This window comes from Otolemur garnettii, unplaced genomic scaffold (assembly GCF_000181295.1).
Source record: "Otolemur garnettii isolate 467f Iridium unplaced genomic scaffold, OtoGar3 scaffold00010, whole genome shotgun sequence".
Lineage (NCBI taxonomy): Eukaryota > Metazoa > Chordata > Mammalia > Primates > Galagidae > Otolemur > Otolemur garnettii.
The window spans coordinates 38073004-38100205 of record NW_003852405.1 but is presented as its reverse complement, the minus strand read 5'-3'; the positions used below and the strand labels follow the sequence as shown (position 1 = coordinate 38100205).

The window sequence follows — 27202 nt, the reverse complement described above, 5'->3', positions numbered from 1 at the left end:
AAAAAAAAAAAAAAAAAGAAAACCACTGTGAATTCACTTAGATTAATTGATGCCAAATTATGCTTTTATGATAGGGTATTAGAGGCACAGATCAAATTCTTCAAAATGGTGCAGCTGGATATTAGTGAAATTTATAATAAAGTCTCTTATGTACCTGAGACAAGATGGAAAAATATGGGTTAGAAGATGATGTAACGAGGTGACAACATACCTGCATTTAAAGAACAGGAATCATGAATTGATACGGCTCAGAAGGTCTTCTCTTACGTTGTTCTATGAGACTTCTTTGTTTGTTGATCAGTTAATATTTTAAATAATGACTTAGATGAGGACAGTAGTTGTATCCTGATTATCTTTACAGCTGACAAAGGCCAAGGAATTTATTGGAGATATGTGAAATTATTTATGAATAATTAGTAGTTATAAATATTAGAAACAACCTAAATTTCTAATAATTCATAAGACCAAGTAAACAACTTATGTCATGTGTATACTAGTGAATAAAATGCAAATATTAAAAATAATGTAGAACAATGCAAACAAGTGGTAAAGTTTTCATAACCTGTTCTTTTATAGAATATATAATTCCAATATTTTTATTTTTTTACAAGGAAGAAAATTTACTTTTATAAATAGGAGCAGCATAATAAATTCTTGAAACTTTAGTTAAATGTATGATTTGAGCTTTAAAAACTAATTTTTGTGCTGACCTTTTAGTTTTGAAATTAGTCTCCTTTTACTTAGCAGTTTTGCTTATTAGATTACTGTGCTTTCTCGTATATTCTTCATATCCATAGAAAAACTCGTTCACACCTTGACAAAGTCAGTGATGAGGAAACCTTCGGCCATTGGTCCTTCTGCCTCTGCCCTTGTTTCCCAGAGACAGGTGGAGGAGCAGACCCTGCCTGGGTCCTGTGTCCCTGGGGACAGTCCCTGCTCCTGCCTCACACTTGTTCTAAAAGTGACATTTGTTCTTGCCCTCTTGTGCTCTTTTACATTATAAAATAAATTTGACGTTACTGATGGAACAAAGTAACTGGAAAACAAATGGTCATCTATTAGGAATTCCTTCCACTGTCCCACTTCTGGAATGCAGGAAGAGATCTAAAGAAGCAAAGCAAACAGTTTCTGTTTTCTTTTTGACACTTGCTGTGTGATTTGCAACACGAGCATTTGGCATTTCTAACAACCCTATGAGATTTAAGTTACCACCTCACTCATACAAGGGAAAAAGCATAATTGGGAAAGTAATCTTTCCCAGTTCACAGAGAGTCAGTAAATGATCTCTTGACCCAAAGCCCACACAATCTTCATTATCCACAGGGAAGTTTCTCAAGTGTCTCAAAGAAACTGTGCCTAGTTTGGGGAGAGGGACATGCCCAGCCACTGATGAGGGAAATACTCTTCATTCCCAGTAAAACTGTCACATTTAAAGCTCTTCACTGGTGTTTCCAATACTGACGAAGCTGCTTATATCACACTATCTCCCTGCAGGTAACCATCATTAAAACTAGACTAAATATGAAAGAGAGCAACTGTCTAGAAGCACAGGGGATGACCAACAGCAGACACTGAAGGGGGATTGGCCCGGGAGACGGGGAAACCTCCCTGGTGAGATGTGTGTTTCTGGGGCTTTTTGCCTTATGTCACTCTCCAGTCCTTGCAGAAAGCTGTGGGTCTTACATGCTTGAGGAGTCAGAGGATAGAACTGAGGACTAATCAGTAAGATTCTAAAGAGGGGCCTTCATAGGAAGGAGCCTCAAAATCTCCGTGGCCCAAATGCACCTGCTGATCCCTGAACTGTGTTTGTGTGAGGAGCCCTGACTCTCCAGCAGAGACAAGAGAGAGTTTAAGCAGCAAAGTTAACTCCTTCTAGAACAAAGATCAGCACCCTTCAGAGGAAGATAATTGGTCCAGCAAATGAAAATTGCTAGATGGTCGAAGAAGCAAGAAGTATGACTCACAATTAATGGAAAGGTGGATTTATAGAAACTGACCCAAAGGTGACTCAGATACTGGTCTTAGTGGACAACAACCACAAAGCAGCTCCTATAAATAAGTCCAGAAGTGTAAAAAAATGCAGAGTCGTAAGGAATAGGTAAGAGATCTCAGCCAAGAAATGCAAACTATGAAAAATAACTGAAAAATTCTAGAACTGGAAGCCATAATATCTGAAATAAAAAATGCAAATGCACTGGATGGGCATAGCAGAAGATTGAAGAAAGCAAGGGAAAAGTTCAATAAAGACAAAAAGAATTCAATCTGAAGAATAGAAGGGAAAAAAGATTTTCTTTTAAAGGCAATCAACAGATTTCCAGAGATCTCAGGAAAATATCAAGCAGTCTAAAATATGTGTAAGTGGAATCCCAGGAGAAGGGGAGAGACAAATAAGGGTATGAAAATTTCAAGAAAATAATAGAAGAAAATTTTCTAAATTAACTTCAAAAAACTGATAGCTCTAATAGGTGCAGTGGCCCTCCTGCAAATCAGAATAAATAAAGGAAAATTTTATCTAGGCACATTTTAGTTGATATTCTGAAAACTATAGTTATAAAGAGATAATCTTGAAAGCAACCATCTTAAGAGGCTTTCTCATCCTTGGCACTGTTGCCATTTGGGGCTGAGCAGTTCTCTCAAGGAGGCTGTCCTGTGCCTTGTAGGATATTTACCCACATTTCTGTCCTGGCCCTGGTAGGTTCTCCCAGTTAAGAACCACTTAAGATAGTTGATACATATGTGGGTAAATTTTAAAAGATTGTGTATTTTCTCTTAATTCATTTATAAGCTCCAGTTGTAATATTGTGAGGTATATAGACACAGATGCCAACGGCAGAGTGGCAGTGAATCTGAGATGTGATAAGTTATGCAGAGCTTGTTGTGATCCATGTGCAACATTAACGTTACACAAAGCACATCTGAAACATAGTTTAATTGCAGTGAAATTCTGAAAACATTTAAACAAAAAAAGGTGTGAAAAGGAGAAAACAAATATCTAAGAGATAGTTGAATGATGATAATCACATTAAATGGAAACACTGCATGCTCTGTTTTTAAGATTTTAAACAAGGCAAGAATATATAATTTACCATTTATATTCAGCATTTTACTAGAGATTAGTCAGTGTAGTATGGTTCTTAAAAAGTATGAAGTTGGAAAGGAAAAGTAAAAATGCCTCTGTTTGCATGATTGTTTATAGGAAATATGATTGTTTACATGAAAAATCATTAATAACATAAAAAGTAACCCATAAAACTAATAAGTAAACTTTGCAAGGTCACAAGGTAGAAGAACAGCATACAAAAATACTGATCATCAGTTTTAAAAACTTTCCATTTTTGCAGTGCCTGTGGCTCAAGGAGTAGGGTGCTGGTTCCATATACCAGAGGTGGTGGGTTCAAACCTGGCCCCAGCCAAAACTGCAAAAAAATAAAATAAAAACTTTCCATTTATGAGAGCACCCAACATGAGATATATAGTAATAAATCAACAAAAGATTTGTACAAATTCTGTAGTGAAACTACAAAACATTGAGAGAAATTAAGGAAGATGCCTATGAACAGTGAGCTGTACTATGTTTGTGGCTTGGAAGACTCAACGCTGGTAAGATGTCAGTTCTTCCCAAGTTGATCTGTGGTTTTATTGTAATCCCAATCAATTTCTCAGTAGCCTTTCTCTTCAATCAGTGGTTCTCAACCTTCCTAATGCCACAGCTCTTTAACACAGTTCCTGTGGGTCACAACCCATAGGTTGAGAACCGCTGTCTTAAATAGAAATAGATTATTGACATTTAAGATCCACACTGGAATGCAGAGGGCCCATAATACCTCAAACACTTGTATCTGAATAAAGTTGCAGGACTTTCCAGCATGACTTCAGGGTTAACTATGAAATTCCATGAAGTTGATCAGGACGGTGTGGTATTGACATGATGATAGGCAGATAGATCAGTATGAGAGAACAGTGCAGAAATAGACTCATATTTAAATCATAAATTGATTTTTGCCAAAGATCCCAGAACAATTCAATAGGGAGAGATTATAAATGTTAAAACAACTAGTTTTTTATACTGGAAAACCCTGACTGTTGCCTTCTACTGTGCTCTAAAAATAATTTGCTATGTGTCATAGGCCTAGATGTGAGATCTGAGCCATAGAGAGCATAATCAGAAACGATACGTTTTCTCTTTATGAAGGCATTGGTAAAACTGGCAGAAATGATCACAACTTTTACAGAGCACTGGAAATGAACCAAAGGCTCCCATAAACCGCAAAGCATTTATTCAAGAAAAGTGCCTGAATCTCAGTAAGAACAGCAAGTTTTAACCTGCCCTCTTCCTATTTTCCTGTCTCTGTTAACAACAACCCATAACCACAGTGGAAACCAGCAATGTGACAGCCCACAGAGTGGGCAGGGAGGGTTGGAATTTCCATAGAGTGTCATTCCAGAGAACTGGCACTGTGTGACCTGTTGGCTGGCTCTTAGACAACCCACTTGCAAAGCTGTCTTTATTTGCGTGGACTCAGACCATGCCCAGAACAGAAGGCCTTTTCCTCCAGCAAGGTTTTAAAAACATTTAGAGGACATTGTTTAACCTTGTGGCTGCCTAAGGTGGTGGATAACATTTGGGGCAGAGAACAGACTAACCAAACAGCTTTAAAGAAAAAGCTGTGGAATTAGATGATCTCAAGGCCTCCACAAGGCTCCAGGGTGTTTCTGGGAATCTAACAAGGCCATACACAAGTGCAGGGCCATGCTTATGCTAGGGAAAGACCTGAGAAGGCCCGAGGCTCTTTCTTCTGGCTGTCTTGAGGTTCTACATAAGAGGCGAAGGCTGAGGCAGAGCTTTTAGCTGCGTGGCTGAGTGTTGAAGGCCCACTATACACACGGCCCCTCTGCAAAGTCTGGGAGACTGGCTCCTTTCAGCTGTTTAAGGAGGTCTCTGTCCAGTCATTAGCTGGTCACTAAGCCAACAGGGTAGAATCTTCAGTGACCGTACAAAGAATACAGACTTTATGTAATCAGAAAAGTTGCTAAACAGAAGTAACAACAAATCCTGAAGAGGGGGTGGCATTTTCAGAGTTGCCACAATGCATTATTTCAAATGGCCAGTTTTCAACCAAAAAAAATCATGAGATGTGCAAAGAAGAAAGTACAGACTATACGCAAAAGAAAAAAGCAATTAACAGAAACTGTCCATAAGGAGCCTAATTACTGGACTTAACTAGATAAAGATTTAAAATACATTCAAAGAATTAAAGTAAATCACGTCAAAGGAACTAAAAAGTATGAGAACAATGTCTCACCAAATTGTATCAAAAAAGAGATAGAAATTATAAAAAAAAAAAAGAACCAATAGAAATTTAGGATTTAAAAGTATGACAACTGAAATGACAGATCTACTAAGGAACAGCTGTGAATTTGGGTAGACAGAAGAATCAACAAATTTGGAATACAGGTCAATTGAAAATATCCAGTATGAGGAACAGAAAAGGAATGACGGAAAACAAGCCATGTATAAATGTAGGTGAGAGAGTGCGGAAACCAGACTCTTCATCACAGGGTGGTGGAGTGGGGATATAAATGGTGGAAAATAATGTGGCGTTCGATCAAGATGTTAAGTACAGATGTAAGAATTTGACTCCTGGGTATATGCAAGAGAGCTGAAATTGAAAGCATATGTCTGTACAAATTGTACGTAAGTGCGTAGCATTAGTCATATTAGCCCAAAAGAAAACAACTCAAATGTTTTCATCCGCTAATGAATGAAACAGAATTTGGTGTATCCATACAGTGGAAACATTATTTAGTCATAAAAAGGAGTATAGTACTGATCCATGCTACAACTTGGATGAACCTTGAAAACACTAAGTGAAATAAACCAGAACAAAGTCACAGAGTGGTCGCAGTACTAGGTCTGACAAGTGCCTCGTGAACTTACCACTATGGGCTTACACTGGCAGCCCTGTACAAACAACTCCGTAAGGTTTCTTAACCTTGGTGTATCAGTGTCTCATAGCTATAGTTCCTGACAGATGGTAGTGTCTTGCTGAGTAGTGTTCAATAATTTTGCATGTTTTTTGGGGGGGGGCAGTTTTTGGCCAGGGCTAGGTTTGAACCTGCCACCTGCCATGTGGGGATGGCGCCCTAGTCCTTTGAGCCACAGGTGCCACCCTTTGCATGTTTTTATGTGCTGTACATTGACAGCTCTGATGGCCATTCTGGAAAAAGAGTTCCAAAATTGTTCTGAAGGATGGACTAGGTGCTGGAGTTGGTGCATAGCTTCCCAAGGGGAAAGGGGCATCAAAGGGGACCATAGTGATATTCAGCAATGAGGTATGTGGCACTTTTCCTAGGATGAGTTCGTGAACTTAATTGTCATGCCTTGTCTGACTCTAATATTAAATGTCTACAATAGGCAAATAGAAAAAGTAAGTAAATAAAGTAAGCAAATAATGGTTACTGGTGGCTGAAGGAAGGGGACTTGGAGAGTACTGTTATCAGAAACAGTGTATCTTTTTGGAGTGATGATAATACTCTGAAATTTGCTTATGGTGATAATTGTACAACCTTTTGGATATCAACAAATACTGGACTCTAATTTTTTTTTTAAAAAACAAGGCTTTCCTGTACTAAATAGAGAGCAGCATTTTTATTAAGTGTTTTAGAGATCCTAAAAGTAATTATAAATAGGTTAAATCAATTGTTGGAGATCCTCATCTAATTATCAATTTTAATGGACCACCCCTGCCATTTCTTTAATTATGATAATTAACTGGCATTACCAGTGAACTGAAGTTATTAATTTTCCCCAAAACTACATGTCTTAAATACTTGAAGGGTGACGGAGAAAGCTCAGGTCAGACACGCAGCTTTGTTAAATCTGCAGCGCATGTTCTTGGTGATGACAGTGGTGTGGTCACCTGCACGGCCCTGCCGGCACACATGCGCTGGAGGAGTCTGAAGTCTCAGACGCTGAGATGCGCAGCTGCGTCAGGTGGTCCAGAAGCCGCCTTCAAGCACAAGGCTGAAGCTGAAGCTATTTATTGAAGACTTGACTCTAACATCTAATTATAACCCATCAAAAGGAAAACACTGGGCCAGAGTTCAAGCACATTGGTCTCAGTCACGTAGGGAGCGTTCACTTGGAACCATGACTCCTCCTCCGTCTGGCACTTGTCACACCTGTCGCTGTGGCTGCCGCCGGGTGCGGGTTCCCCCTTGCGGGAGCTGCACCCACGCCCGGAGTTGCCGGGATGAGGCTGTCACGGGAGAAGGGAACGAAGTGGAGGCTGCCGTTCCCGCGGAGCCCGCCGCCGCCACCTGGTGGCCGCACGGCGCAGCCCAGACACGTCCCTGACACCGGAAGCTTTGTGACCGCGACAGGCCCGCAAGGGAGACAGGCTGGTCGCCATCACAGCTTCCGCAGCCTCAAACTCTGGGCGGAGTGACCCTCTTGCCTCAGCCTCCCCAGGGCTTAAAACCTAAGCCTACTTTAGATGACAATTATGAGAGCACAGCTTATCTGTGTAAACGCTAAATAATAACTGGAAAAGCATGTTTAAAAAGTGTTTTTGGCTAGAAACTGGAAAGCAAGCTGTTGAAATTTATTTTAAATGACCTTAGGTTAATCAAATGTATCATTTATATGGTCAAAAAAATAAACAGAAGAGGCCGGGCACGGTGGCTCATGCCTGTAATCCCAGTACGTGGGAGGCCAAGGCAGGTGGATTGCCTGAGCTCCCAGGTTCCAGACCAGCCTGAGGTCTCATCTCTAAAAAATATGTGGGCATTGTGGTAGGCGCCTACAGTCCCAGCTACTCAGGAAGCTGAGACAGGATTGCTTAAGCACAAGAGTTTGAGGTTGCTGTGAGCTGTGACACCACATCTCTCTACTGAGGGCAATAGAGACTGTCTCAAAAACATATATATATCAACAGTAGGCCAGTATGTAGTAAATAAGTCTGAAGACAACTTTGGGTTCCTACTCTGACATGTTAGTCTAATTTTTCAAAGAGTTTTAATATTGCTTTAAACTTTTAAAGTGTTATTAAATGTATTTAAATCGAGGATACATAGTTTGTACTGACCACTGGGGAGGGGATGGGGTTTCACTGACTTGCTTCTTTAGCACAGTACAAGGCCTTGTAGGGGATGAATCATTAAATCCAAAGTAGGACTGACTTCCTCATAGGAAGAAAGGGAGTGACTGGGAGGCAAAAATGAATGTGGAAGCTAGAAATATGTATATGAGAAGGAGCATTTTATTATATTGTTAAGGTCCTGAATGAAGCATGTTTTTAAACATTTAACAATGAGGGGAAAAAATTCTATTTTAAAATAGAACTTTAGAAATATTTAATGCAGAACAGGTAAACTTAATTCATGTTTCTGTAGGCATAAAATCCAAAGCTGGGCTTGAGACAATGAGGAAGGCATGTTGGGTTTGACCCCAAACTCAGAAGAACTAGCGCAGTTCTTCATTTTCAGGTCTCTGCCACCCCAACCCCACAGAAGAGTCAGCACTTAGAAGGGGGAGAGGGCTGAAGGTAAAAGTGGGACTGACGAGTCTTCTTCAGTAGAGACGGAATTTCCTGAAAACTAATTGGTTTTATATTTAGAGGGCTGCTTGCTAACTGCTTACACTCTTTCAATAATGGTAAAGATATATCTTTAATTGGACTGGTGGCAGATGAGCCTAATGGAATTGTCAACATTAACATGCGTCAAAGGAATCTTCTTGAGAGTCAAGATTCCCCTGTCCCAAATTCCTAAAAGAGCTTATAAAACTAGCCTGCAGTTCAATTTGCGTGAGCTTAGATATTGAGCTTAAGATGACACTGAAAATATTAAACTTTGACAGTCAAAAATGAAATTGTGACATTGTCTTTCTCCATTCCCTTGGAAATCAATGGGATAAAAGAAGGTCTTCGTTTATATGAAGATAAAAAAATTTGGCTCAGCACCTGTGGCTCAAGTGGCTAAGATGCCAGCCACATGTTATACCTAAGGTGGTGGGTTCGAATCCAGCCCGGGCCCACCAAACAACAATGACAGCTGCAACCAAAAAATAGCTAGGCATTGTGGCGGGCACCTGTGGTCCCTGCTACTTGGGAGGCTGAGGCAGGAGACTCGCTTGAGCCCAGGAGTTGGAGGTTGCTGTGAGTGTGATGCCACCACACTCTACCCAGGGTGACAGCTTGAGACTCTGTCTCAAAAAAAAAAAAAAAAAAAAGGATAAAAAAATTTGCTATAATAAAAGAAAAAAGCAAGAGTATAACAGTAACTACAGGATGGCACCTTTGGCTCAAAGGAGTAGGGCGCCAGCCCCATATACCGGAGGTGGAGGGTTCAAACCCAGCCCCAGCCAAAAACCAGCAACTACTTAGTTACAGGATGGGTCTCATAGTGAATGTATGTGGATAATGGGTAGTGGCAGCAGTTACCAGGGCCAGTTAATTTTAAATTCTAGCAAAAAAGAGGGCCTGCAAAGCAGAAAACATGATGATCTGCTTTACCAGGCACTGGTGGCTTACAGGTCCAGCTCTTCAGTGTTGATGTGTTGGAACCACGGGATGTGGCTGAGGAACTGGGAGTATACATTCTGAAAATAGTTTTTTGAAAAGTATGCATTTGTTCATCCAGTATTTACTGAATACAGACTCTATGACAGGCACTGTTCCAAGCACTGGGGATATGGTAGTGAACAAAGTAGGCAAACATTCTTACAATAATGGAACTTATGTTAAGGAAGTAGTTAGGGAAGAATAGAAAGAAAAAAAAGCAAAATGAGCAGTGATAATTGCAGAGAAAACAGAGTTCAGGCTACAGTGTCTGGGAAGGCTTTGCCATTTACATACATGGTCTAGGAAGGGCTCACTGTGAAATTGGTCCTTGGGTGCCACCTGGATGTGTAACTACACTCCAAGGAGGGGCAGCGGTCAGTGCAAAGTCTCTGAGGCAGAAACTCAACTGTGTGTTAGGGGAGCAGGAAGACACCTGTGAGCAGAAGGGGAGGGAGGGAGGGAGGAGAGGCACCATGCAGGGGGCAGGGAGGGTGGAAGTGGCACTGACAGTTCAGGGCCATTGAGACTCTTCTGAGGACTTTGGCTTTTACTCTGGAGTGTCTTGAGTACAGGGACAGTTAACAGGCCTGCATGTTAGACAATGGTGTGGAATGCACCCTGCGCAGTTGGGAGCCTGCTGTGGTATGATCCAAGTAAAAATGGCTTCGATGTGGGATGTGGGCGAGACAGAGCTGGTGGGGAGAAGTGGCTGGATTGGAAACATTTTTGGAAGGTAGAGTCAACAGGATATACTGAGGGAAAGAGAGAAGAAAAATGAGTTGTTGAGATGGGGCAGGCTTTAGTTCAGTTTATGGCATAAATTCAAGGTGCCTCAGGAGGCCTGTTTCTCTGTTGGTGTCCCTTTGTGAGACCAGTCTGGAGGTCAGGGGAGAAGTACGGCAGAGATGCACATTTGAGAACCCCCACATTCATGGAAGCTGCTGTATTTGTAAGTGGCATGAGCTTGGATGAGGTCCCCAAGGAAGTGAGGGCAAATAAAGAGACTGGGTCAGTACTGTGGGTCTCAAGATTTCTCTTTTGATTTTGTTTCTTGGCAAAAGAGTGAAAGACGAGGGAGGGATACTAGGTGTAGCTGGAGGAGGGGGAAGGTTGGAACAGTAAGCCCCTAGGAGAGAGGAGAGGCATGCCAGGGCAGGGTTGTGGTGCAGTGCTAGCAGCAGGGGCACGGGGGCCCCTGAAGCTGTGGTTATGCGGATAAGGACAGGTAGAACTGGATTGCAGAGGACAGCGTGGATCACTGGGTGGAAACTCTTCACAGGGTGCTGTCAGCTCATCCTAAGGAAGTCTTCATTAATTTAATGAGTAATAATGCTAAAGTGACTGTCTTGTGGATTTGATTTACCCCTCGGTATTAAACACGCACAGCTAGAGTACTATAGTTTCCTTTTGTTGGTCTTCACAGCATAAATGCTCATTGAAATTGTTTTCTCAGATTTTCTAAGCATTCACTTTGTTCTGTCCCACCTACATGTTCCATGCAAAATTTGAAACCAAATTCTAAGCTACGTATGATCAGTGTGTTTGCTTACATGCATGTGCCATGCACGGACAAGGCCAGGAGCGTCCTGGTGAGACCTCCTAGTGATGCCTGTCTCCTTTGCCCACTCTCTGTGGAGCTGCAGATTAATTCCTCCAGATTCCAGTGTCAGGTGTCATCCCACTTGAGTGATGACAGTGCATCCCAGCTCCATGCAAGTGAGGCTGGCTTGCCTTTGCAGCCTCCTTTGCCATCTGCCAGCCACCACAGAACTCATGGGCCCACTGTCCTGCCACCGACCTTTCTCCTGGGAGGGTCGCTGTCTCCTCATATCCATATCGGACCTCACCTCCAAGTCCTAATGCAGGCACCATCTCACCCGTGAAACCAGCACGTGTATCTTTCAACCCCCCTCCCCACCTTCCCTTCCAGGAAAAGCTTTAGCCATTTGACAAAGCAAAGTTCTCCCTCCTGCATCCTGGGGAACCCCAGCACCAGCCTCGTGCCTGCAGCAAGCACGAGGTAGGAGGGGGAGTATTTGCTTGCTTTGTACTCTTTCCCTCTTATGTGGCTTTTCTGCTGGTTCTTATCACAGATATGAATTTATTTCATATCCATAAGCAAACACTGAGCTTTGTTTCCAACATCTTAGTCTTCAGTCTCCATTCATCAGTAATTGTACTAAAAGTTAGCTACTGTGGATAGTGCACATCAGAAGAATAATCTTTCTCCCTGCAGCACGTGAGCGGTGATGACCCATCTCTGTCTCCTGCTCCCACTGGGTCCCCTGTGCTGCTGGCCTCCCAGGTCTCCCCTGTCCCTGAGAGCATGGCAGCTCCACTGGGAAGTCCTTTGACTGAAAGAATCCAGCAGATTTTCTACACGGCTTCCAAGAATAGAGAAGGAATGGGGGGGGGGCAGGCTGCTGCTGTGCTTTGTGGGACATGAACAGCAGACTATGGCCCAGCAGGACCCTGGGAAGGGGAGTGAGGAGAGGACGGGGCTTTGGGTGCCAGAGTAAGATATTGGCTTCTCCCCTCTTATCTTTGGAAAACCTCGTTTGTGGGACAGACTTATGGGGCATAGGAGGAAGAAAGCTTGTAAGAAAAAGAGCTTTCAGTGAAGTGAAGGCCTGAAGTGCGGGCCTGACAGTGGGTCACCAGAGCCCAGGATGCAGGAAGGTCACCAGCGGAGCAGCCTCATGTGGGAGGCAGCGGGGAACCATGGGGGTGGGGGTGCAGGCCTTCTGTCCTGGCCACCCCTCCCTCTGGGGCTGAACACTCAGCTCCAACAAGCACCAGCTTACCACCAGTCTCTTTTCATCTGTCTCCCCCCACTCACATTATTCCAGAACAAACTTCAGACTTACTTTACTACCAAGAAAAATTTTGAGACAGAAGTTTAAGCCCAAGTCTCTGCCCATCAGTGTTTCACTTTGTGAAAGTGTCCCTTAAGCCAGGCTGTGTGGAGAGGCTTGTGTGGTGCTGTCCCAGCAGTAAACACTCCCAAATGAAGCTCCGACTTTGTCATCTGTCACCTTCTTCCTGACGTGGTGTCTGGAAATTGTTTTAACTATACACTTAGCATTGTCTCTCCTGTGGTTGGCTTCTGTTTTAAAAATCGTGACCATTGTTGGTTCAAAATCAGTTGCAATTTGAATTGTGTGGTAAGGCACTTGTGCATTGCTGAAAGCTTTTCTTACCAGTCCTTCTAAGTTCATATATATTAAAGTGTAGGATTCTGCTTCAGCATGCTGTCATGGCACTTGAAACCTGGAGGGGCCAAGACCCTGTGGGCTGTGCTACAGTATCTCTCCATGTTGATGACTGTGACCACCTATGAGGAACACTGGCTCCTTCCAGGCCAGAACCTGTGGATGGGCCTTGGAAGTCTGCGTTTAACAGGTTCTGCCAGTGGTTACTTTGTAGACAAGGTTTTGAGTCCCTTGTACTCCTTACAGGGGTGTCTAATCTTTTTTTTCCTGTCACTGCATATTGAAAGATAAAGAGCTATCTTCAATATTCAATATTGAATATTGGTATCAATATTGGTGATACCACTAATGAATATTGATGCAAAAATTACAAGATCCTAACAAATAGAATCCAGCAGCACATCAAACAAATTATACACCATGACCAGGTGGGTTTTATCCCAGGGTCTCAAGGCTGGTCCAATATATGGAAATCTATAAATATAATTCATCACATAAACAAATTAAAAAACAAAGACCATATGATTCTCTCAATTGATGCAGAAAAAGCTTTTGATAATATCCAGCATCCCTTCACGATCAGAACACTTAAGAAAATTGGTATAGAAGGGACATTTCCTAAACTGATAGAGGCCATCTACAGCAAACCCACAGCCAACATCGTACTGAATGGAGTTAAATTGAAATCATTTCCACTCAGATCAGGAACCAGGCAAGGTTGCCCATTATCTCCACTGCTCTTTAACATTGTAATGGAACTTTTAGCCATTGCAATTAGGGAAGAAAAGGTGATCAAGGGTATTGTATAGGGTCAGAAGAGATCAAACTTCAACTCTTCACAGATGATATGATTGTATATCTGGAAAACACAAGGGATTCTACTACAAAACTCTTAGAAGTGATCAAGGAATACAGAAGCCTCAGGTTACAAAATCAACACTCATAAATTGGTAGCCTTTATATATATATACCAACAATAGTCAAGCTGAAAAAATAGTCAAGAACTCTATTCCGTTCACAATAGTGCCAAAGAAGATGAAATATTTGGGAGTTTACCTAACAAAAGATGTAAAAGATCTCTATAAAGATAACTGTGAAACTCTAAGGAAAGAAATAGCTGAAAATGTTAACAAATGGAAAAACATACCATGCTCATGGCTGGGAAGAATCAACATTGTGAAAATGTCCATACTACCCAAAGCAATATACAATTTTAATGCAATTCCTATTAAAGCTCAATTGTCATACTTTAAAGATCTTGAAAAAATACTTCATTTTATATGGAATCAGAAAAAACCTTGAACAGCCAAGACATTACTCAGAAATAAAAACAAAGCAGGAGGAATCATGCTACCAGACCTCAGACTATACTATAAATTGATAGTGATCAAAACAGCATGGTACTGGCACAAAGACAGAGAGGTAGATGTATGGAACAGAATAGAGAACCAAGAGATGAACCCAGCTACTTACTGTTATTTGATCTTTGATAAGCCAATTAAAAACATTCAGTGGGGAAAAACTCCCTATTTAACAAATGGTGCTGGATAAACTAGCTGGCAACAAATTAACCACATCTTTCACCATTAACTACGATAGACTCTCACTGGATTAAAGATTTAAACTTAAGACATGAAACTATAAAAATACTAGAAGAAAGTGCAGGGAAAACTCTTGAAGAAATCAGCCTGGGTGAATTTTTTATGAAGAGGACCCCACTGGGCAATTGAAGCAGCATCAAAAATACATTACTGGGACCTCATCAAACTAAAAAGCTTCTGCACAGCCAAGAACACAGCAAGTAAAGCAAGCAGATAGCCCTCAGAATGGGAGAAGATATTTGCAGGTTATGTCTCTGACAAAGAGATAACCAGAATCCACAGAGAATTCAAATGTATTAGCAAGAAAAGAACAAGTGATCCCATCTCAGGGTGGGCAAGGGACTTGAAGAGAAACTTCTCTGAAGAAGACAGGCACATGGCTTACAGACATATGAAAAAATGCTCATCATCCTTAATCATCAGAAAAATGCAAATCAAAAAACTATTTTGAGATATCATCTAACTCCAGCAAGATTAGCCCATATCACAAAAATCCCAAAACCAGAGATGGCATGGATTTGGAGAAAAGGGAACATTTCTACACTGCTGATGGGAATGCAAACTAATACATTCCTTTTGGAAAGATATTTGGAGAACACTTAGAGAACTAAAAACAGATCTGCCATTCGATCCTATAATTCCTCTACTAGGTATATATCCAGAAGACCAAAAATCACACTACAATAAAGATATTTGTACCAGAATGTTTATTGCAGCCCAATTCATAATTGCTGTTGTGGAAGAAGCCCAAGAGCCCATCAACCCATGAATGGATCAATTATTTGTGATATATGTACACCATGGAATATTATGCAGCCTTAAAGAAAGATGGAGACTTTACCTCTTTCATGTTTACATGGATGGAACTGGAACATATTTTTCTTAGCAAAGTATCTCAAGAATAGAAGAAAAAGTATCCAATGTACTCAGTCTTACTATGAAACTAATTTATAGCTTTCATATGAAAACTATAACCCAATTATAGCCCAAGAATAAGGGGAAAGGGAGGGGAGGGGGGGAGGATAGGTGGAGGGAAGGGAATTGGTGGGACCACACCTAAGGAATGTCTTACAAGGGTACATGTGAAACTTACTAAATGTAGAATATAAATGTCTTAACACAGTAACTGAGAAAATGCCATGAAGGCTATATTAACCAATTTAATGAAAATATTTCAAATTGTATATAAAACCAGCACATTGTAAAAAAGGAAAGAAAGAAAGATAAAGAGCTATCTTGGGCCACACTAACTACAGCTGATTAGCCAAAAAAAAAAAAAAAAAAAGGTCCACACATACTTTTCTGACACTACAGATAAGCATGAAAAATCCTCACAAAATCAGCATGTGGCCTACAGGCCACTGCTGGACACCCCTGTGATGGTTACCTGATCTTATGCTGTTTTCCTTGACATCACTTGTCAGTTTCATGCCACTCTTCTCTCCTGCTCCTTCTGTAGACGGCAGACTTCAACATGCAGCTGATTTCTCAGCCGCACATCCTCCAGAGAAACGTTCACAGGTGGCCTCAGTGTTCTGATTTCAGTGGGGCTTAGCTAGGTGTGATTAGCTGACGCAACCGTAATATTCTTACTTTTTTTCTTTACCCAGCATGCTGAGGGTGGAGAGTGAGGGGGCTCAGAGGCTGGTTTCTGTTTTACAGAAGTTCAAAAGGTGATTTTGACATAGAAAATTTTAAATCTAGCTTTGATATTTATCCTGCTGTTCTATAATTTACACCAACTTGAAGTATTACCCTGGGTAGAGGGCTGTGGCATTATCACAGCTCACAGCAACCTTAAACTCCTGGGCTCAAGCAATCCTCCTGCCTCAACCCCCGCCCAAGAAGCTGGGACTACTGGCACCTGCCACAATGCCTGGCTAATTTTTCTGTGTTCAGTACACACAGGGTCTCATTCTTGCTCAGGCTGGTCTTGAACTCCTGAGCACCAGGGATCCACCAGCCTTGGCCTTCCAGAGTACTGGGATTATAGGTGTGAGTCACTGTGCCAGTGAAGAAACAATTTTTAAAAAATGTTTAAGTTAGGGTAAATGTACACCTAACACTTCCTGTGTACACTTGTAACTTTGACTTAAAATATATAAAACCATGTCTTAAATTTTCATATGATTATGGTTGCTACGGGAAAGTTACTGTTTTCCTTTGAAGATGACACGTTTGCTTTTTCATAATTACGTCTTTATTCTGATCTCTGTGCGTCTGCCGGGAAAGTCACCTCTCCCAATTTCACTGAGCAGGGTTCTTGGGGAGAGATTCACCTGTGAGTGGGTCTCGAGGTACCTTCTGCTGGGGCACGCTGGTCCCAGTGGACACACACGTGTCGTCTGCCTGGTTTCCTCAGCTGTGACCCATACTCGTGGCATTTGCAAGTTCCTTAGTGGCCTAGGCTGGGACCCTGTGGGGATGGTCCTGTGACTCCTCCATGGCGGGCTCATCAGGCTCTCGTGTCAAGGCTGCAGCGTGCACAGGGCGGATGTCAACTGGGGGCCTGGCTCTCTGGGGCTGGGGCCACACGGCTGTCACTCAGGCATGCAGTTGCTTGGCCGGCATGGGCATGTGTGCCCAGGGTCTGCTCAGGCCCCTGATGTGGGTGCAGGCTGCTCAGTTGGCCTGGACGGGGGTGTTTGCTGGGCAAGACTTTGTTGGGTCTTTATTGGAGGAGAAGGGCCATGGAGCAGGCCAGGGGTGTGTGTGGTGCGGGTGACATGCACACTCATTATTGGCAGCCTCAGGACCTCTCTGGCCCCAGGGAGGCTGTGTTGCAGTTTGGCAAACCCTGCAGGGCAGTTTCACCCTACAGGAGTTGAGAGGGGAGCATCAGGACAGCAGCCCGGCTGGCTTCCTTGCTGTGCAAGTTGGAGTCTCAGCTGATCCTGGATCCAGATGCCACACAGAGCTGGAGTTGTGGCATCAGCCACCCACATGGGTTTCACAGAAGGAAGATGGAGCCCACTCTATAGGCAGCGGCCGGGCCCAGGGAGTGCGGGTAGGGGAGGTGTGCACACTTGCGCGGCAGGGCCCACTCTACAGGCAGCAGCCGGGCCCAGGGAGGGCGGGTAGGGGAGGTGCACACACTTGCGCGGCTGTGCAGCTGCAGGGTCTCCGGCATCCCTGAGTTGGGCTCAGGGCTTGTGACTACTCCAGATCCTCCCGTAGTAAGGACAATAGGTGTTTGTGGTGGCACTAGGGCTGGTAGGGACCTTCTGCACACCTTTTACCAGAGTAAACCAAGTTTATTTTAGCTTTTAACACTGGTTATGATTGTACTTTTTTATAGGTGTCGTCTTTAAGAAATGAAAAACGAGGATCATCGTATCTCATCTCTGCCCCAGAGGGTGGTTCAGTGGGATCTGTGGACCAGCATTCTCAGGGCACAGGAGCATATTATGTGGAAACCTACTTAAAAAAGAAGCGTGTATACTAATTTTGGCGCTCTCTTTATCACCCGCTAAGGTTCTCTGCAGTATCTCTGCTGCTCATCACTGCCTTAATGACATTCAGAGTAGCCATACCCTTTAAACACGGGTTTATAATTTCCCAGAGGAAACTGCTGTGCAGCAGGCAGGATTGCCAAATAAAAAAATAGCAATACAGATATCAATCAGGACATTTCCTATCAGAATTACATGCATCTTCATCAGTGTGTTAATTCACAGTCCATTGGAGAAATTAACAATGTTCCAGTATTTCTTGTTTTATTAACCTGACCAGGAATAATTTTGACACCATCATAAATAAAAGTTTAAAGCAATAAAAGGGAAACAGTCTTGTTTCCTGAGCCTTAGAATGCATTTCTTGTAAGCCAATGTGCATTTTGTTTACTTTACCTAGGAGCAATCTCATTTACAGATTTTTAGGACTTTTCCTAGAACTGAAGGGTGCAAGTAGCAATTGAGATTAATGGTGACACTGACAAAATGCTCCCTGCAGACACAGTGATTACTCCCACATGAGCCATGCAGTATCAGACATAGTGACAGTGACCAGTGACCTCCAAAGTCTACAGTACTGCAGATGCTTTACTTTTAAGACACTGTATACCACTTACACCTTTGTGAGAGATACATTGTGTTTTCAGAAAAGCAGCTCTGGCATCTTACACAGGGCTGGGCAAACTGTGGTCTGGGGCCACAGCTGGTCCAACACCCATTTATGTGCTGCCTGAAAACTGAAAACATTTACATTTTTTAATGGTTTGGAGGAAAAAGAATTTATGACATGAAATTTATATGAAATCTAGCTTCCAGTGTCCATACATCTCTACTGGGACACAGCGAGGCTCCTGCATCTGTGTGCTGCCGTGGCACTCTCATGCTATAGCAGCAGAACTGAGCAGCTGAGAGACCCCATGGCCTGCAAAGCCTAAAATATTTACTGTCTGGCCCTTCAGAGAGACAGAGTGTGCTGACTCCTGATCTAATAGCACTCATTCCCTATTGCTTTTATTTCACCTAAAGACAGACTTTTAATCTTTGAGACAGACTTGGAATTGGCAGGAACCAGGTTGGGTGCTTCCTTTCGTAGCAGACTAGTGATCTAATTATTAGAATGAGGCTTATTTTGATTATCAAATGTTCCATTTCCATAAAACAGTAAAGCAGTCAATACCAGCCTTTCTGCAGGAGTCTTATAGAATAACAGTATTTATAACCGTTTTGAGCTAATAAGCTATACCTCATTTTCTGCTCTGTCTCAAATTCTCTGGTGTATATTAGGCTGAAAAATACCAGCTATTTAACCCAATTTACTTCTGAAGGAATTTCTGTTTAGTGTGTAAGACTTTTGACATCACCATTTCTTAAAGACTTTGGTATTAATGCATGTGAAACCTTTTGCCATCTAGAAATTTATAAGTTTATTCATTGTTATAAGATTATAATTGATCATACAGAATTTGGGGTCTCAATGATCGTAGCCTTTTTGAAATCAGACCATTAAATAGCTTGTTATTTGGGGGACTTATTCTTGACTCCTGTTTTAATTATGGAGCTGAGAATTGGCACATATGTTGTATGCTTTGTAAAGAATTTTACTCAGTCTAATTTATTGCATATACTAGCTTCTGTTGAAAAAAGCAAGGAAGTTTAAGATGATTTCTAAGAATTATACTACCTATGAATGGCTGATCAGAATTAGGCACCACTCACTACACAGCTGACGAACAGTGGCTCCTGCCCCTCCTTCTGCACCCTGTTGCACTTGGCCTCAGTGCTCAGCTGCACCTGCTACTGTGGAAACAGAGAACGGGCAGACAGATCCCACATGGGTGCTGTACAGCGGAAGAGGAGGCTTCTGGATCTCGCACACATGGCTCTGCTGCCCACACTGGCCTGTGCCCCACTATCACTGGACAAGACTGAAAAGTACACGTCAAGTAGTGTCAGGAATAAGGGCCACGTCTAGTCCCCTCTCCCAAAAAATCTATACTGTTATTTTTCTATGTAAGTGAATTGTTTGAAATGCTTTGAAAATGACATCTTAATATTAAAAGGCATATGCATGTGAAGTCTTTAGTATATTTATTTGTATAAAGAGTAAACAAAGTGCATATAGAGGGGCCACAGGTTTGACACGGAGATCTTGGTGATGTTGGGCTGTTGCACAAATTTAAAGGGCAAGTTTATTGTTGCCCTTGACCTAATCTTGAACTCCTCTGGGGCTCAACAGGTGAAAACTAATGATATTGAACAAATATTAGACAGCATGAACAAAAAGTTTTTTAGGCTCTTGGTCAGAAAGATGTTTATGGTTCACATTGAATCAGAGACCACATGTTTTGGATTACACAGCTACCCCCAAGCAAACTGAAAATGGTCTAGCAGACCTGAACTCCAAAGTGCTCCCAGCTGGGTCTTTTCTTTCAAGTCTTGCACTGTAGGGTGATGGTCAAAGCAGTGATGACCCGTGTGGAGGGTGGTACATATAGGGACAGCACAACGTATGTGGCAGATATTCTGAGTGCAAAGAGCTTTCAGAGCCACTGCTGGAACAGCTCACCCCTGAGTGGCAGAGTTATGTAATGATATACATGATTTTTCTTAAAAGCGTGTGTGATAGCATCTGAGTTCCGAGAGGCAGCTCTGATGAGAGATGCGTGGCTTAGGACGGTGCTGGAGTTGGCGCTGGCTTAGTTCTTGAGAGCTAACATGCAGCAGAGAATCTATCCCAAGGCTGTTCCTGTGTGTGACCAGCTTTCTCAAAAATGGGTACCAGTGGCCACCCAAGGGAACAGGAGCCAAGCCCCTGGAAAAACTACTCAAGATTGAAATCGTACTGTGACAGAAGTCATTTTGGAAAGAAACAACAGTATACTAGCTGGCATCTAATATTTTGAGAATGCATAGCCTATCACTGTGTAGATATGGATATTTGAGGGCAGGTTTGAGAATCTGTTAAGTTCATCAATCTTTACCTATGATTAATGTGCCAAGAAAACATTTCAGGTCAATGAGCAACTGGGAAAAGCAATCACTGTGAGACATCAGAAGTCTTCCTGTCTCAGTAAACCCTACCTGGTGTGCAGCTGTGGTGGTGAAGAGCAGATGAAACAGTGGCACAGTCTTTCCAAAAGAAGGAGGGATTGAGTGCGTTCAGATGTTGGGCCATCACTGTCACTATGTTACTTGTGCAAACTTACAGAGGAAGTCTTCACACACACTCAGAGCCACAGTGTGTTATATGCACACACTCAATGTTTGACAGAATTTTTAGACAGAATATAAACTTTTTTCATTAAAAAAGTTTTTTTTAAATGGCTTAGGTATTTTCTGGGGGACGAGGACTTGATACAACTGTCGAGCTTAAATGTTATTCATGCTTCTTATTTTAAAAGTGCTTCAAATCCTTCAATAAGGTTCTGAAAAGTTGTCCTATTGGATGGTAGGAATTCCCAGCATTTTCTCATAAGCTGATAAACCTATCAAAAGAAAAAAAAACGATGACAATGGTAAGAAAAAAAGATTAGATTTGGAGAACCATTTCTTAAAATATAGAATCAATAGTACAAAAATAATTTTGGACATGTAAACAACTCTTTATAAGACTAGAGAACAAGAATATTTGAATAATTTAACCCAGAAGATATGATACGACTATAATTCGTAATAGTATTTTAACATTTGAGAAACTCATGGGTTGAATGACATTCAAGAAAATCCAAGTCCTACCATAAAGCAGTTAGAGGGTGAAGCCGAATCTCAGTTTAGACTTGAATTTCCACTGGCTGTTCACACCTTCACCCACACCCTTGTGTGTGCTGAGTTCATTAAGGAGTTTAGTCTTACAGGCTCAGTTCACGTGAGTAAGTACTATAGATGCTATTGATAAAGTGGGTGAACTCACGCAAGTGCAGCTGTGTGCAGTGTCACGACAAGGCTGCATCACAGCAGGCTCCTGTGGGGCAGGCAACTGGACAGACCCCCAAGGCCCACTTCTGAGGGGAACCCTTGCTTTGAATATCACTGGTGGCCCTCCTCTACCCCAGTATCTGATGATTTCTCAGGGACCTGAAATTCAGCTTCAGAAACTATTGCAAAGGGAATTCCTACTTCATTTCACTAGTCTTCCCCTCCCATTGCTGCATAATTCAAGCTGTGAGAACATTATAAAAATTGAGTCTTATTACTGTGCAGCAGTCAATAAGTACCTCATCTGGACAGTTGGGTGGACATGGCAAGCGCTTTCCTTCTTTCAAGGTATTCACAAGTCTTGTGACTGTCATCTGGCCATGAGTGGGGCCTATCATTTTCAGGAACAACTATGTAAAATAAAATCAAACAAAATGTTTTACTGTGTACATATTTATACAAAAACCAAATAAAGTAGAATTGACTAGAAATTAAAGCAACAACAAAGAGGTTTTTCTCCTTAGTAAACTTAAATGAAAATTCAAAATCCTTATTAGCTCAATCTGTTTGTAATCAGGGTCTCAAACTCCAGCAACCAGTCCCTCTGCTGATCAGGAGTCTGTCCCAGAGAAGATGACCTCAGGTTGGGAGAGTGAGGCACAAAGAAGGTCCCACAAGCCCTCCAGGGGCATCCCCTAGACACCATCCCTTGTCACCCAAACATGCTCCTCAAGGCCAGGGTCAGCCAGGGAGCTCTGGCTTCCCTGAGACCAAGCCTTGAGGCACCCCCCCCCTCCAGATTGCTGTGGAGTGACAAGCATGTTAAATGGAGAAGAGGCACTTTCCAGTACAATACATTGGCTAGACCCCATTTAAAGACCGAATGTACAGAGCTAGGGGATGGACATAGTTTAGTTGGGTGCTAGAGTCAAACAAAGAGATGAGAGAGACTCACGGCCATGGGACTGGAGTCTGAGTCACAGTAAGTAAGCAGTTCATGCAGGGTGACCCCAAAGGACCAGACGTCAGAGGCAATGTAGAATTTGCATTGAATTAAGCATTCTGGAGCATACCTGAGAGAAAGCAGAGCACAAAACTTTACTTCCTGGGAAGAATAACTCTGAAAATCACCTCTTTGGTTTTTTATAGAATTTAGCACTTAAAACATCTAAGTGTGTATTATGCTGGTCACATGCACACTGCGTGTGATGCACACATGACACACAGGAGGGCACCCTTTATAGGCTCTCAGTAGCACTTATTTGCCCCAAAACAACTTGACCAGGGCCTGCTCTTCATTTCCCCAGGTACATGCCCTTGGTGGGGAGGACAGAGCCACTAGGAGACACAGCACCAGACCTCATCGGCTGCAGGCTCATTCTCTCCCAGCAGTGCCTGTTGTGGTGAAAGATACCCAATTCCCCAAGCCAGAAATCAAAGCGTTCCATACCCACCTCCCTGAACCCTCCCTGGACCTATCTCAGCTCCTAAACCACTGTCACTGCTCATGGTGGGTGTAGTCCCCACTGTCACTGACTCCGCCCCACTGTTACTGACATGGCCAGGGTTTTTGAAGCAGCCACGTCAGACTCTGGATACTATCTTACTCCCCTTGTTCTGTGGTTATCTTTTTTTTTTTTTTTTGAGACAGAGCCTCAAGCTGTCCCCCTGGGTAGAGTGTCGTGGCATTACAGCTCACAGCAACCTCCAACTCCTGGGCTCAAGCGAGTCTCCTGCCTCCGCCTCCCAAGTAGCTAGGACCACAGGCGCCCGCCACAACGCCTGGCTATTTTTTTGGTTGCAGCCGTCATTATTGTTTGGCGGGGTCGAATCCGGGCTGGGGATTCGAACCCGCCACCTTAGGTGTACGTGGCTGGCGCCTAAGCCGGTTGAGCTATAGGCGCAGAGCCTGGTTATCTTTTAAAAACAAAATCTCCATTCTTAAACCTTCCATGGGTGTCCTATTGCTCTTGGGATAGTTCCAGCTGTAACTGAGCCTTCCATGCAGACCTCCCACTCCCTCCAAGCTTATTCAGCTCCTGAGAGGCCTCCACTCTCATCTCACTTTTCTGAGTCACACGTGCCTCCTCTCCCCACCTCTATGGGTCCCACGAATCTTTCAGGGTTCATTTGAACACTCACAAAAAAACCAGGCCTCAACCCTCCAATGCTTGTCCCTCCATGAAATTGGCTGCTCCACCCATGAGACTGTCTGCTCAGGCCACCCAGTCACCCCCTGTCCACCTCCTGACAAAGAGCAGGGCCTTAATAGGTATTTTTCAAATGAACAAAGAAAGGTTTGAGCTCCCAGTGGGTTCCTGCAGAAGGCACTGAAGCCTGAGCAGTGGCTGCAGTCAGCGCATGGCCTTCCTACCAGGAGACTCTGGTGACTCTGCCCCCTCCATGTGATCTGTTCAATGACCACTGTCTCCCTGCCACTCCCTCTACCTGCCCTCCAGCTCCCCCACCCTGGGTATGTTCAGGAGAGGAGCCAGACTGACTCCTCCTGCTCACAGTTTGAAGAACCTGTCACAGGAATCCCTGCCTGGGAAATGGGAGTGCTGAGCTCATGCTGAGATTTCTCCCATTTCTTTGAAGATGGTGCCACAGAAAGCTCAGGCACCTGGCCTGGTGAGACTTAGCTGCCCGACCAAGAGGCCCTGGTAAGATCTAGCCACCTGACCAGGACGCCCTGGTGAGACCTAGCCACTCAACCAGGAGGCCCTGATAAGACCTAGCCACCCGACCAGGAGGCCCTGGTGAGACCTAGCCGCCCGACCAGGAGGCCCTGGTGAGACCTAGCCGCCCGACCAGGAGGCCCTGGTGAGACCTAGCCGCCCGACCAGGAGGCCCTGGTGAGACCTAGCTGCCTGACCAGGAGGCCCTGGTGAGACCTAGCCGCCCGACCAGGAGGCCCTGGTGAGATCTAGTCACCAATACAGTTACCAGAACACAGGGCTGTCCCGGTCGTCCTTAACAGTGTAATACTCCTTATCAGTCTCAATCGCTTTGGTCAAACCAAAGTCTCCAATTTTCACTTGGTGTTCACTCTCAACAAGGACATTTCTTGCTGCTAAGTCCCGGTGAACATACTGCCGAGACCCCAAGTAGTCCATGCCCTGAGGGAGAGAAGCACAGGTCAGCCTCAGTGCAAAACTCACTTCAAATTACATTTTGCATCTATCACTTCACAGTAAAGAACAGAAAGTCATTTCATTCACACATCATGACAATTTTGGGTGGGTTTTTATGCAAGAATAATAAGTCCAAATTGATTCAAAGAAACACGCATTAAAGGAGCTTCACTTAACAAGCCCACTGACTTTCTCAGCAGAGACTAATTTTCCATCCAAACTACACAGAACAAGATAAACTCAGCACAGTCACAATGACTTCTCCTCCTGGGGTCTCATCACAAGTCAGCTACCAGGGCAGGTTCCTGACTTCTCACTCTTTAACAAGCTTTTCATTTTTACCTTACAAATCTGAACAGCATATTTTAGCTGTTGTTTCAGGCTTATTTTGCTCTTATTCTTTGGAAGATACTCCTTTAGACTTCCGGAAGGCAGAAATTCCATGATGAGCTTGATACCATTTCCTCCTGCTTAGAAAAAACACAGTGTGAGGCTGCCAAACACCAGACATGGGGGACTGAAAAGGGGCTCAGCACCCAAGACAGGTCCCAGTAGTCCCTGCCTCATCCCTTCATCACAGGCAAGGGACTTAACCTCATAAGCATCAGGGCTCAGCAGTGGACAGGGACAGGAGAGCTTGGGTACCTGTCATGAGCACTCACTGAGATAATGCAATTGGGTGCCCTCTCAGCCACCAGGCACACGGTAATATTTAAAGATAATGAGCCACATCATTTCACTACCAATTTTAAAGTATAGTCCATGAGTGGTAAGGAGACATGCAAATAAGATACAATCATAGTAAATGCCACCTGCCACCCTGATTTAGACAACCGGACAAAGCAACACCCTGGTTAGTGCTGGGTCAGAATAGGCAACAAAAGCGAGGGGTGGGCATGGGTTTCCTAAGGCCTGAGTGTGGGTGACAGGCAGGCCCCAGCATGGAGAGACAATGCTGGGACCACCTGGCTGGCAGGGGTGCTGGGTGCCCTCCCCAAGAGCCCTGCAGGTGCCAAGGGGCAGGACCGTGCACATGACCATGAAGCTGAGAGTTGTGGAGCCACTAGGTAGCCTGCTCAGGTGGCCCAGCGGAGGCCGAGGGCCACCTGCTCTGTGTTGGACCCAGGCAGCCGCTAGGCCCTCCTGGCAGAACCTGCGCTGCACAACGCACCGTCCTCTGTGCAGATGCCTTTGTACTTGACGATGTTCTCATGGTAGAGGCTCCTCAGAATCTCGATCTCCTTCTTCAGGTCAGCTATGTGGTTGCCTCCGCTCTCCGGCTTCAGAGATTTGACAGCTACCTGCTCCCCAGTGCTGTCACCCTCGGGGTCATATCTGCAGAGCTCAACCTTCCCAAAGTGGCCCTGGAGAAAGTCACAGTCAGCAGAGAGGCCCCACCAAGGCTGCCAGAGGCAACTTCCAAGGAGTCTTGCCCCTCTCAGCTGCCCCCACAAAGCCAGGCACTGGCAGCACAGTCTGCCCTTGAGGGCAAGGGGCTCTCACCTGGATTCTACCCACTGCCATAGCCCCTACTCTTGCCTCACAGCCATCTCTTCTATTCTGGCAGGTGACTGGCATACTAGCTCACCCATCCCAGTGCCCATGAACTTGAGCTGCAGGACATGATGGCTCGTTCTGGGTCTGCGAGACATGACAGTGACACATTCTCTGACCACCCTGGGCCCTGCCACGAGACAGACCTCACAGGCAGCTGTAGGGAGGCCCTGCAGGAAGGGTCTGCAGAGGATGTGGGCTTGAGTCCAGCCAAGCTAGCCACGAATGATGCTGGCCAGCCATGCCACCAAATCTTCTGAGCTTATACACAGTAGCAAAAAAACACTCAAGGGACCTACCAGGAACTAGGGACACTGTCCTCATGCTGACACAACTCAGAGCTGGCATGCAGCAAACACTTGAGATGTGACACAGTCTGTTTAAATGAACTAAAGACAGTCTCTATAACAGGCTTGAGCCACATTAACTCCCTGGAAACTCCTACTCAGGGACCAGAGAAAAGCAAACACTCATACAGTCTAAGAGCCTTGCAAGGGACGTGTGCCCAGAAAAGCAAGAGGCAGGGTGTTTTTCACCATAACTACCACTTTCAGACCCACTCCATACCCCTCTTCCCCGTAAGAAAAATCAAGTCTGTCCAGGGAACGGGCAGTGTCCTGAATGCACATATAATCACACCAGGGAACGGGCAGTGTCCTGAATGTACACATAATCACACCAGGGAACAGGCAGTATCCTGAATATACACATAATCACACCAGGGAACGGGTAGTGTCCTGAATGTACACATAATCACACCAGGGAACGGGC

The 27202-nt window shown here is 43.9% G+C and overlaps 2 protein-coding genes across 4 annotated transcripts in view; one reads left to right on the top strand and one right to left on the bottom strand.

Annotated features, from left to right (window-relative positions):
* RAVER2 (ribonucleoprotein, PTB binding 2) overlaps positions 1 to 17828 on the top strand; it is a 68727-nt gene extending 50899 nt beyond the window's left edge. The window contains exon 12 of the mRNA XM_023509877.1: positions 17675 to 17828. Within this exon, the coding sequence (XP_023365645.1) occupies positions 17675 to 17821 (147 nt within the window). The 3' untranslated portion in view covers positions 17822 to 17828. The remainder of the gene's footprint in view (positions 1 to 17674) is intronic.
* A 2065-nt stretch (positions 17829 to 19893) lies between these two features.
* The window catches only part of JAK1 (Janus kinase 1), a 121408-nt gene continuing 114099 nt past the window's right edge, over positions 19894 to 27202 (bottom strand). For all 3 annotated transcript variants that reach the window (XM_003784247.3, XM_023509930.1, XM_023509929.1), the window contains exons 20-25: positions 26049 to 26241; positions 25220 to 25344; positions 24690 to 24862; positions 22699 to 22816; positions 22043 to 22153; positions 19894 to 21313 (exon numbers count right to left, since the gene is read on the bottom strand). In XM_003784247.3, coding sequence (XP_003784295.1) covers positions 21218 to 21313; positions 22043 to 22153; positions 22699 to 22816; positions 24690 to 24862; positions 25220 to 25344; positions 26049 to 26241 — 816 coding nt within the window. In that variant the 3' untranslated portion in view covers positions 19894 to 21217. The remainder of the gene's footprint in view (positions 21314 to 22042; positions 22154 to 22698; positions 22817 to 24689; positions 24863 to 25219; positions 25345 to 26048; positions 26242 to 27202) is intronic.